Below are 11,206 nucleotides of genomic sequence, written 5' to 3' on the forward strand. Positions count from 1 at the left end.
GCTGTGTGTGTGGGCTCACCATATTAACCCTAAGGGGCTTGATTTGTTGTGGGACATAACCATCTTGGGGATATAGTGAACACCATGATGGTATTGGTATGACATTATTTTTAACATAGAGTTGAATCACAACCAAACCAAACATAACCAAATTGATGTAGTTTGGTTAGTGTGATCTAAGTCTGGTTTGGGTGGGTTCTGATTTGGAAAGTTGAAAGTGCTAGTTCAGGCTTTCTAATACAAACCATACAACATATAATGAGAGGAACCAAAGGTTTGGTGGCTAGAGAAATATCCCATTTGCTACAATGCCAAATGGCCAAAATCTTGAACTCTCTCTCTCTCTTCAAAAAGAAATTTGACTACAATCTAACTGCAGACATCTTTTATTGGATAACAAGCCTCCAAATCGATGAAGGTGAGCTGCTTTTCTAGCAACAATTATTAAGCCACCGCTGACCAAATAATTGATGGCCAACTAGATAAGTCATGATGTACACTAATACTTGCATTAATGATAAATCATGCATGTATTATTTGTTTTTTTTTTTCAATAAAGTGTAATTATTAGAATGTACGTGGGATTCTAACAAGATAACTCTAATGTCAACCAGATGAGAGATCGCCGAGGATAAAGATCTGTGGATGTGACGTTCTCAGTACTGACTTATTGTAAGTTTTAACCCACTTGAAGTCTTGAAAAAAAAATATAGAAAATATATATATATATATATATATATATTAGAAAGAAAAATATCCCAGATTTTCTACTTGAAGTCTTGAAAAAAAAATATAGAAAATATATATATATATATATATATATATTAGAAAGAAAAATATCCCAGATTTTCAGGCCAACTTTCCAAGCCAAAGGTAAGAGAACCAAGAGTGGTTCTGAAGCACAACTTTTTTTTTGTTTGTGACTTTGACACAATTTTGATGTAGCAAATTATAGAAAAAAAAAATTTTGCTACGCGCAAATGTGACAAAGTTGTTGTAAAAAAAGTTGTGGTTTTTTATTTTCTTTGGAAGCAAAGGAAGGTGAAAAGAGTGAAGTCTGAAGATTGAGAAGAGGGTATGGGAATTGGGACCTCAAAAGAAAAAAAGCTGAGAATGACTGAATGACATCAGTTATGCCAAATGGGAAATTTGGGTCGTGGAAAATCAGAAATGAGGAATCTATTTGCTACTGTTGAGATTCTGGGTAAAGATTTTTCCTATGGGCTCATCATAATAATGGGGAGGGTATGGTTGTGGGTAATGGTGATGTTGGTGTTGGTGGGTGGGTGGGTGGACTTGAATAGATTGGTGACAGCCCAGTCGTACCAGCCCACTCCTCTCTCCTCTCTTTCTCTCTCTCTCTATCTATATCTCTTTCTATTTCTATCTTTATTTTATGTCAATCTCCAAAATGTATCCAAGCAGTTTTTTTAGTGCTCTACCTGGAATTTGCACAGTAGTGAGAAGCTGAAAAGGAGAGCATTTTTTTCTTCTCTCTCTTTTTTCCTTATTGAAAAGTTTTGTTGCACTTGCAAGTCAGAAGCCTAAATGTTTATGAAAATACCATAGGGACACGATGATGTTGATTGCGGTGATGATGTTGATTGCGGGTTTGGTAATCTTCTTCGTCATCAGCATTTTAAAATGTGTGGATGGAATGGGAAGTGATTAAAAAAAGAGACTATTATTTAATGCAATACCAAAGTGCGTAAAATCTGATTCTCAAGACACATGTCAATTTGGCTCCTGCCTGTTTTGTGCTCTGTGGTCTCCCAAGAAAATTGCATTACGTTTTCGCTGATATTTTCACTGTAAAAGTTAAGGAACAAAAAGATCTTTCGATCAAAATGAATATTGGAAAGTAACTTAAAGACAAGATAGGGTGACAAAAGATATGAGAGAGAAGAGTTCAATGGCAAACAAAGAAATCTAAGAACAGGTCCTAATGAAAATGTTAATAGGGACAAACAGGCTATTCCACCAATTGTGGCTAGAAAAATATCAGAAGCAAAGCTGGCTTTTGTTTTCAAAACCCGTCCTGAGCATATTGTTTCTATTACTTTAATGATGCAAACAGCCATTACAAAGAGAGCAAAGCTTATGTAAAATTGGAAAGCACAGTTAAAGGAAAAAAAGATGTGGAAATCTGATGCTAAAAAGGATTGGAGACAAATGGGAAATATAGTGAGGAACCTGTCAAAATGAATAGGAATCAACTAAAGAAAGAAATAACGTGTGTAAATGAATGTGCTGAGTTTACCCTGGTGATCCAAACAGAGGAAGAAAAGTTGAGCATAATGCAAAATGATGGGGCCTGATGACAGTTCTAAAAAGGGTGTGCTATCCATCTTCATTATTGATCATCAAAGAAGCAAGAATTCTGCTTGAAATTACATATAAAGCATATAAATTGAGGAAATTTAGAAGACCATTTGAAATATGGAGTCTGAAAAAAACTAAAGTAGAAATAACAAATTTGCATAGCTAGGCTTGGCCATTTTTCTTTCCTATCTATTAATTGTGCAATTCGCCAGAGAAATGCTACATCTAATTATGCGTATTTATCCTCCATAATTCCATTGGATATGACTTATAAAAACACAAGAAAAAAAATTTCCAAGTCACTACATGACAGATTTCGTAACCACCTTAGTTTTTCCTCGACCCATCTGGTTCTGAGACTCCTTTAAGCATATGCTATTTGAACTTTGAACCTGGCTACAGGTTAGTAACTGATAAAAATAGGAAATTAACAAATTCAAGACATGGTTGAATACAATAGCCCTCGACAGTATTGCTATACTGATCAGTATGATGCTTGTTCTAAATGACAACTTGGGTTGCTTCTCAAAAAAAAAATGACAACTTGGGTTTTATAATATTCAAAGATTCATTACATATTTGGTCTGATTAATGATTCAGTGTACTGACTAGGCAAAAGGTTCTTTTACAAGATAAAATAAGGGTAAACAGCTTGGAGTATAATGAGCTTGGGTGCATGTGTTTTTTGATTCATCTCATCTTGGAAACATGTAAAGGCACAAGAATTAAGCAACAAAGGAAGAACAAAATAGAAGTTGAATAACAACTGTGTCATGTGATTATCAGGGCCCATAATATTCTGACAAGGTAGATACTGATTGACCTCGGTTGGAATGGTGTCCAAATTCCAATGCTTAGTGGCTCACTGGCTGTGCAAGTGGGAGGGTCCTCAGATATGTGTTGTTATCATTGGCCTAAGAGGTAATGGCCAATCAAAGGAATGAAGGGACTCTTCCTGTATAATGGGTTTGTCCTGCCAAGAATAATTCAATCATGCATGACTCACTACAGTACAGGTATAGAAACACCATGTGAGAATTTCTTCATTGCATTTGGCTTTTCCTCTTCCCATGCTTTATTGCTTTTAGGCTCTTGGGTCAACCATACGTTCACCTGCCTTTGTAACTGCAATACGAAAAAAGAGAGCCCTTTTGAGACTTATTAAACTCCCAAAGGAATAAAAACAAGCAATGATGTTGATATCAGAAATGCATTATCAATAATCCCAAGAAAGCACAAAACCCTGAAAAGAGAATTTTAAATTTCATAGAATCAACCAAATCAAACATTAAAGAAACCAGAGTCCATAATTTTGGAAAACTCTGTCCTAGTAAGAAAGATCCACTCAGATTTCCCTCTTTTGGAAAGGAAGTCTAACTGTAGGAAAATATTTGTAGACAAAGTGAATCTTGAAACCTGGTGCCCAAGGCTCCAAAATTGATTTGCAAAAGACATATACTAATGGTCATAGATTATGAACCATATCATGTTCTGGAGAAGACTTAAAGCTAGAGCCATCAGCCATGTGATTGAAAAGATTTGAACCAAAAACACAGTCATGAAGAGGGAAGGAGCTGATATGTGGCACCCCACCAACCATATCACTTGACAAAGAAACCCACAAAACAGTCAGCCCCTCAGTGGAACTCTTCCCTGAAATAGAAAAAGCAATTGCTAGCTCAAAAAAATATCTATAAGGATCATTGATGGGTTAAGAAGAGCTACCATGCACTAGAGCAAGCAAACCTACTAGCCAAAAGCAGGAGCAAATTTCTCTTTGTGGGGCCATGATCTCCGTTTCAATCTTTCTATATCATGCGAAGTCATTTTCAGTCTTCTCTCCCTTCATGAAGCAGTGTACACTAAAAAGTATTCACCTTCACATCGCACAACCCAATTTCTCTGCCATGTACAATCCTTTTAAAGCCAAAAGTGGTGTCCCACTGCGGCTGTTTCTATCTTAAAACAGAATTTCAGTGAGAAGTCTGCCCACCAATTCTAAAGGGTCCTTCGAAAGGCTGAAAATGATCCCCACGTGGAAGCAGTGACAGAAAAGAAAAGATCGTAGAGAAATATCCTAAATGAAGCAAGATATCTTAGTCTTGACTCTTGATCCAACCAAGACTATATGAAAATTAAAAACAACCAGATAACACTAAATCATGAGTTATTTCATTTGGATGTATGCAGTGGCGTGTCACTTAAAAAATAAAATAAAATCATCTGATGCAAGCTAATATCATGCATTTGTCATATAACATGTTCATATTAAATGTGTACAATCTCATTGAATGAAGATTTCATTTTGATTGAGGGGTTTTTTTTTTTTTTTTTCGGTGGGGGAATGTAGAGAACTACCATCTCTTCATTCACACAGAAACAAAGAAAAAACAAAACAAAAACAAAAACAAAACAAAACATAAGACAACTTAATGCTTCCATACCTCCATAAATTAGCCATAGTTTTGGAAGACTCTGTCCTAGTACGAAAGAACCACTCAGATTTCCCTCTTTTTTGGAAAAAGAAGTCTAACTGTAGGAAAATAATTGTAGACAAGAGAATCTTGATACCTGGTGCCCAAGGCTCCAAAATTGATTTGCAAAGGACATATAATAATGGGTAAAATATTATTTTCGTCCCTAAACTATCACAAAAGTTCGTTTTTCGTCCCTAAACTTTCAAAAGTTCGTTTTTCGTCCCTGAACTATCACAAAAGTTCGTTTTTCATCCCTAAACTTTCAAAAGTTCTATTTTCGTCCCTAAACTTTTCCAAATGTATTGATTTTCGTCCCTCTCACATCAGTACACTGTAAAAGCCACGTCAGCACTCCGTCAGACGGAAGGATGAAAATCAATACGTTTGGAAAAGTTTAGGGACGAAAATAGAACTTTTGAAAGTTTAGAGACGAAAAACGAACTTTTATGATAGTTCAGGGACGAAAAACGAACTTTTGAAAAATTAGAGACGAAAAAGGAACTTTTGTGATAGTTTAGGGACGAAAATGATATTTTACCCTATAATAATAGTCATTGATAACGAATTTCCATATCATGTTCTAGAGAAGACTTAGAGCAAGAGCCATGTGATTGAAAAGACTTGAACCAAAAACACAGTCATGAGGCGGGAAGGAACTGATATGTGGCAACCCACAATCCAGTCAGTCCCTCAGTGGAACTCTTCCCTGCAATAGAAAAAGCAATTGCTAGCTCCAAAAAAAATCTCTAAGGATCATTGATGGGTTAAGAAGTGCTACCATGCACTAGAGCAAGAAAACTGACTAGCCAAAAGCAGGAGCAAATTTCTCTTTGTGGGGCCATGATCTCCGTTTCAATCTTTCAATATCACGCGAAGTCATTTTCGTCTTCTCTAACTCCATGAAGCAGTATGCACTAAAAGGTATTCACCTTCACATCGCATAGCACAATTCGCCTGCCATGTACAATCCTTTTAAAGCTGAAAGTGGTGTCCCAATGCAGCTGTTTCTATCTTAAACACAATTTCAGTGAGAAGGCTGGCCACCAATTCTGAAGGTTCCTTCAAAAGGCTGAAAATGATCCCCATGTGGATGCAGTGACAAGAAAAGAAAATATTGTAGAGAAATCATCCTAAATGAAGCCAAATATCTTACTCTTGATCCAACCAAAACAATCAGATAACACAAAAATCACAAGTTATTTCATTTGGATGAGTGCTGCATGTCACTAGAAAAAAAAAATCATCATCTGATGCAAGCTAATGTCATGCATTTGTCAAATTATATGCTCATATTAAATGTGGTCAATCTAATTGAATGAAAGATTTTTTTTTTCTTTTTTTTTTCTTCTTTCTGGTGGGTAAACGTATATAACTACCATCTCTTCACACGCGCGCGTGCGCGCACACACACAAAACAAAACAAACCATAAGCCTCCGTAATGCTTCCATACCTCCACACATTAGCAAAATAGAAACCAATAATTAGAACATAGAGAAATGAAGAAGAGAAGAATGATAAAAGAATTGCTATTAGTGTCCCACACAAATTACACTTGTTTCTGTTATTCATTTAGGAATAGTTGAGAGTTTATAACAAGCAGATCCTTATGCACTCTACCTGCTGCCATAGAACTTTAACTGATAGTATTTATCAAGCATTACTCTCCTTGGACTTCATACAGATATTAAACAACACATTTTCATATCAGAAATATTTTCTGCTCATCATAGTTGTACACACTAGATTATACCATTAACATCTATTCCATAGGCTGGAAATAAAACAAAAACAACACAAGTATAAGGCGTAAACAAATCATAAAACTAATTACCAAGGATTCACAAATGTGGCAAAATAACAACTTCAGCACTACCAAGTGACAAGTATTTCAAAAGACATTATATGTACAAAAGATTTTCCAGACTATTCATAGCTCTCAAGTTTTTGTTTACACTATGGTAAAACCCTTAAATTTGAGTCGATCATGCTAGTAGTTCCCTACAATCTGAGCTCTAGCAAAGCTCTACAAGTTGAGTGATTATTTTACGCACTAGAAAAGAAGAAACATATATATATATATATATATATATATTGCTTCCTGCATAATGTCAATGTGAATTTTTTGGCGCATCGCCTTCCTGTTCAGATTTAGAATCATCCTTCTTCTCCATGACCTGTTGAACTCCTTCTTGATAGCCCTGTATAAAACTTTTGAGAGCATCTCTGTAGGCAGAAGCTCTTGTCATGTACACCCGTTGCAAAGCAGGCCTTAGTGTCTCCATTCCCCCTCTCGCAGCCACAGCTATAAATTTTGTTTTCCCCAAGTAAAAGATAGCCAGAATTAAACTCAATAAATTACAAACTCAATAGTGGTATCCAATTTGATGTTCAAAACAATAAAAGGAATATTGATAATGAGGGGGAAAAAATGATGGTAATATAAAGATTAGCAGGTGAAGAAATAAATATTCAAGATCTTCCAACATATTTTTTTTTCAAATAAAACAGTAACTATTAATTTATGAACATCAACTTCAAGAATATGTTTTTGATGTTGCAAGCTTCTTTTTACCTTCCAATACAATTTTCTTTTCTTTATTACATGCTCAGAATTTCTAATGTGAAGCAGCCTTTAGTAACAGATTGGATAGGGCTAGAATGTGGAACCTAAAGACATATGAGAAGAATGCATATAGGTCAAGACATATGCTAAAGCTACTCCAATTTTATTACTTTTCAAACTAAAGTGACACTGAATGTAATTACTACCGCTTTACCAACATAATAAATAAATTTCTGAATTACTTTTTGTGATTGTTGACATATTAATCTGTAGTTTCCCTAGCATCCACACACACACACACACACACACACACACACACACACACACAAAAGAAAAAAAGAAAAAGAAAAAAAAAAGAAAAAAAAGAACATCAAATGTACAACAAACTGAGTCCACTGACACTAATAGTGAATATTATTAAAACAGAAATTTAGTCTTACCAAGATCCTCCAACGTTGATGGTTCTCTCTCCTTAGTAGTCCCACCCTTTGCTCCATTAGGCTTACTCTCACTCTCATCCTCATCAAACTTCTTATAATCATTTGGCCGAAGATCCGGACCAATGTCACGTACCCAACTCGCAGCATAAAGCCTAGAAGCCTCCTTTAATATCTTCACCATCATAAAAACACACACACCCATTAATTTGAAATTCTTTCTAATTAAAACTTAATGAACAATTTTGCAAAAAAAAAAAAACAGAGATAGTGGTCAAACCAAAAATCGGTCATGCCAAGTGAGTTTTGGGCGCTTTTTGATGTGAGGAGGATCAGGCAAGGAAGAAGGGAAAGCAATTTCTTTGAGATCATGGCGCACATAATCATAGATTTTCTTGGACACTACCTTCAGCTTCATTGTATCTATAAATCTATATCATAATCAATTAGATTTGTGTGAGAAAAATGAACACAAATTGTAAAGTGGGGAAGAGTTTGACAAAAGTTGATAGCCTATAAACGGTGTGTTGTTTTGGTGATTATTATAGTTGAAGAAGAAAGAATCTACAGTATACAGTAAACCCCTGAAATTGAATGAAGTGATTGAAGTTCCATCATTCAAAACTGTTCCTACTGATTTCACAACTAAACATAAAAACATCATTATCATTGACATTGAACTCACAGAGAGAGAAAGAGAGAATGGTCTCTCACCTTATCCAACTCCCAGTCACGTACTGAGAGTGGTGAACCACTGCCGACTGTTGAAGCCACCAGGTGAAAGAGAGAGAGTGGCGGTGTTTGGGTGCGACTGAAAGTAACTCGAGAAGTGATGGGTTGGTGATAAAACTGATAATGGCAACTTTTTTTTTTTTTTATTCAATAAAAATATCTCCTAAATTTGTTTTATACACACTAGTCACTGACTTGAGCAATGCGATAGTTAAATAAAAATTAAAAATATTTATTTTAGTGAAGGCACTGTAAGTTGAAACTATAAATGAAAATAAGTCATTTTGTTCAAAATAACCTTTTTGCAACCAACATGCTAATTGAGTACTACTCTTAAAAATTCAGAATCAAGTTTAGTAATGACACGGGATCATGTAGTTGTTTATCATATAAGATATATTACATGAATTACTAAAGGCTGAATCTAATGCCAAGTGCAATTAATTTTATTGTTGTGACAATACTGTTGGGGAGGAATTGCGGAAAAATAGCTGACGCCATGATTATAAAAATTTTAACACCTCTTATTATTATTACTTCTCAATATGAAAAAGAAAACAAAAAGTGAAAAGGTCATCTTATTCAAAACCCAACTTTTCTCCAACCTCACAATGTACCTTTCCTATAGAGGGAGAGGCACTTTCATATCTTCTTAACCTAACAAAACTCAAAACAATAGAGACAGCCTCATGAGCATGTCCTACACAGCCTTCTTAAGGGCAGCCCTTTTTAAAGGTTCAAACTGTCCATTATATTGAAATAATTGGCAAATGGCTATTGAATATCCTTGCATTTCTCTCCAAAACTTCACACCAGACTTTCCCTAAACATATTTTTCAACCTGAAAGTCTGCACAAAACTAAAGATATAATTAGTTCTTATAACTTCTAATTTCAAGGGTTCCAGACTAATCCACTTAAATCCACATATCCAACTAAATTTCACAATCTTAAGCCATTGGAGCTATTGCAATACACTTAATATCTGAAACTATTACAACTTACTGTACCTCTCCAAATTATTTTCTATGAAACTTATAACCAAAATGAATTTGTAATGTCATATCTCTAATGGAAGAGAAAAATAAAACGAAGTTGATTGAGAATATTTGCTGGCTGTTTTAGGAACGCTACTCCTTCAGCTGATGACATAGATGTGGCACATATACTTAGTAATCATCACCACTTCAGCAACTTCTACTTAGGAAAGTGGTAATATAGTAAAAGCTTATTTTGTTCCTCTTATGGTTAAAGCTTTAACCTTGGCAATGCCTAGGTTAGCTTTGTCCAGCAATTTCCACTTTTTACGCGTCAAGGCACACAACTAAAAGCAATGGTTTAGCTGTGAGAAATACCACATTCAGTTTCTGAATCAATAATTATTGTATATGAGCAATAGTGATACATGTGAGCAGCAGAGAATGAAATACCCATGTAAAGAATGAGGAAACATGTACTCACAAAGATGCCCAAAAATAAGATTTTTCTACCTTACACAACCTACTCAAACCCTTTTTGATGAGTTTTGATGATAGGAAATTTGGTTCAGGAATTTGTTCAAACAGTTTGAGGGAGACCATCCAACCTATATTTGTTCACTCCATTGGGGGTTCTCTCAAAGAGAGATTTTTATTTCAAAAGCAAGAAAGCACATTTACCAAAGGCATCCATGATAATTAATAAGTAGTAATAACAGTTATCATGGAAATGACAATAACCTCTATTGAGAATTCCACCAACCTCGGCCAGACGATGGGTGCTCCCTCTGTCTCACAGTTATAGACACTGTTTCTGCTTTCTTTTTCTTTTTTTTCTGCCTGTGGTACACTACGGAAGTAGAGGTACGTTAATTTGGTAATATATAACACTCGGTCATGGGTTGGGTGAGAGAAGGAAATTTAGCAGAAAGTTTTGTCTCTAATATATCTTATATTATATGTAGGGTCGATTTTTGTAACCTAAGCCCAAAAGAGATTGGTTAAAGGCCCAACGAACCCAGAACAATAAATTTGTAGAGAGTGAATTGAAGGTTTAGGCGCCGACCGGCGTCTAAGAAGCCTGAACCTCTTTTCCTTTTATTGAAGAAACACTTGGAACAATTTACAACTAGGAGATGCTCCTCGGCCCATGGCTGAGGAGGCTTTTTTCCTCCCTTCTCTCCAAACCCTCCCCCCCTCCCCCCCCCAAAAGCCTCCAAAAGCCCCTTTAACATTTTGCTTGTCTCTCTTATATACTACTCTCTTCTTCTTCCTGTTGATCGTTCATTGGCCTCTCCTCTAGCCGCCTGTCCCATCATAGGTCGTATCTGCGCTCAAGTGGTTCACCCTGATCGATGTAACCCTGCCCGAGAGTTGCATCCCCATTAATGCGGCCAGAAGGGTTGGTGAACGTATTAAGTGTTGAGGTGACAACTGACTCTGGGTCTGTCCCCCCTCCCCTATAGTTATCCTTAGTATGCCGAGGACGAGGGGATTCTCGGCGCGGATCCAAATAAGGGTTTGCTCCCCAAATTGGCCTTGGGTAGTCATCTCTCCTCGGACTGGGCCATTTGGGCCTGGCTTAGAGTAGGCCGTGGCTGTACGATTTCCTGGCCCCACAATAGCCCCTCAAAATCTTGCTGCACGCATCCTTGGGCGGGGAGGAGGATTTTGACATCCTCGGCCTCATCCCCCCCC

At 36.3% G+C, this 11,206-nt stretch overlaps 2 protein-coding genes and 1 long non-coding RNA gene across 4 annotated transcripts in view; 1 reads left to right on the top strand and 2 right to left on the bottom strand.

The window, feature by feature from the left end:
• The window catches only part of LOC111990568 (B3 domain-containing protein At2g36080), a 3,241-nt gene extending 2,479 nt beyond the window's left edge, over positions 1-762 (top strand). For both annotated transcript variants that reach the window (XM_024022354.2, XM_024022355.2), the window contains exon 3: positions 615-762. In XM_024022354.2, the coding sequence (XP_023878122.2) occupies positions 615-635 (21 nt within the window). In that variant the 3' untranslated portion in view covers positions 636-762. The remainder of the gene's footprint in view (positions 1-614) is intronic.
• Positions 763-2,844: 2,082 nt separating this feature from the next.
• On the bottom strand, positions 2,845-4,041 carry LOC136069336 (uncharacterized). The gene is made up of 2 exons (XR_010630584.1): positions 3,739-4,041; positions 2,845-3,447 (listed from the first exon to the last, which is right to left on the bottom strand). It is a non-coding gene; the product is annotated as an uncharacterized LOC136069336 (long non-coding RNA).
• A 2,606-nt stretch (positions 4,042-6,647) lies between these two features.
• LOC111990573 (uncharacterized) lies at positions 6,648-8,669 on the bottom strand. Its single transcript, XM_024022361.2, has 4 exons — positions 8,515-8,669; positions 8,081-8,231; positions 7,804-7,975; positions 6,648-7,102 (listed from the first exon to the last, which is right to left on the bottom strand). Exons 2-4 carry the CDS (start codon positions 8,216-8,218, stop codon positions 6,909-6,911), a joined length of 504 nt encoding a protein of 167 aa, XP_023878129.1. The 5' UTR covers positions 8,219-8,231; positions 8,515-8,669; the 3' UTR covers positions 6,648-6,908.
• Positions 8,670-11,206: the final 2,537 nt, after the last annotated feature.

The sequence above is a fragment of the Quercus suber genome, unplaced genomic scaffold (assembly GCF_002906115.3).
Source record: "Quercus suber isolate HL8 unplaced genomic scaffold, Cork oak 2.0 scaffold_163, whole genome shotgun sequence".
NCBI classification, from domain to species: domain Eukaryota; kingdom Viridiplantae; phylum Streptophyta; class Magnoliopsida; order Fagales; family Fagaceae; genus Quercus; species Quercus suber.

Coding starts and splice junctions, on each gene's coding strand:
- LOC111990573 (XM_024022361.2), bottom strand. CDS start 8,218: ATGAAGCTGAAGGTAGTGTCCAAGAAAATCTATGATTATGTGCGCCAT. Junction 7,976..8,080: donor CTTGGCATGACCGATTTTTG/GTTTGACCACTA, acceptor ATGATGGTGAAG/ATATTAAAGGAGGCTTCTAG. Junction 7,103..7,803: donor ATCAACGTTGGAGGATCTTG/GTAAGACTAAAT, acceptor CAAAATTTATAG/CTGTGGCTGCGAGAGGGGGA.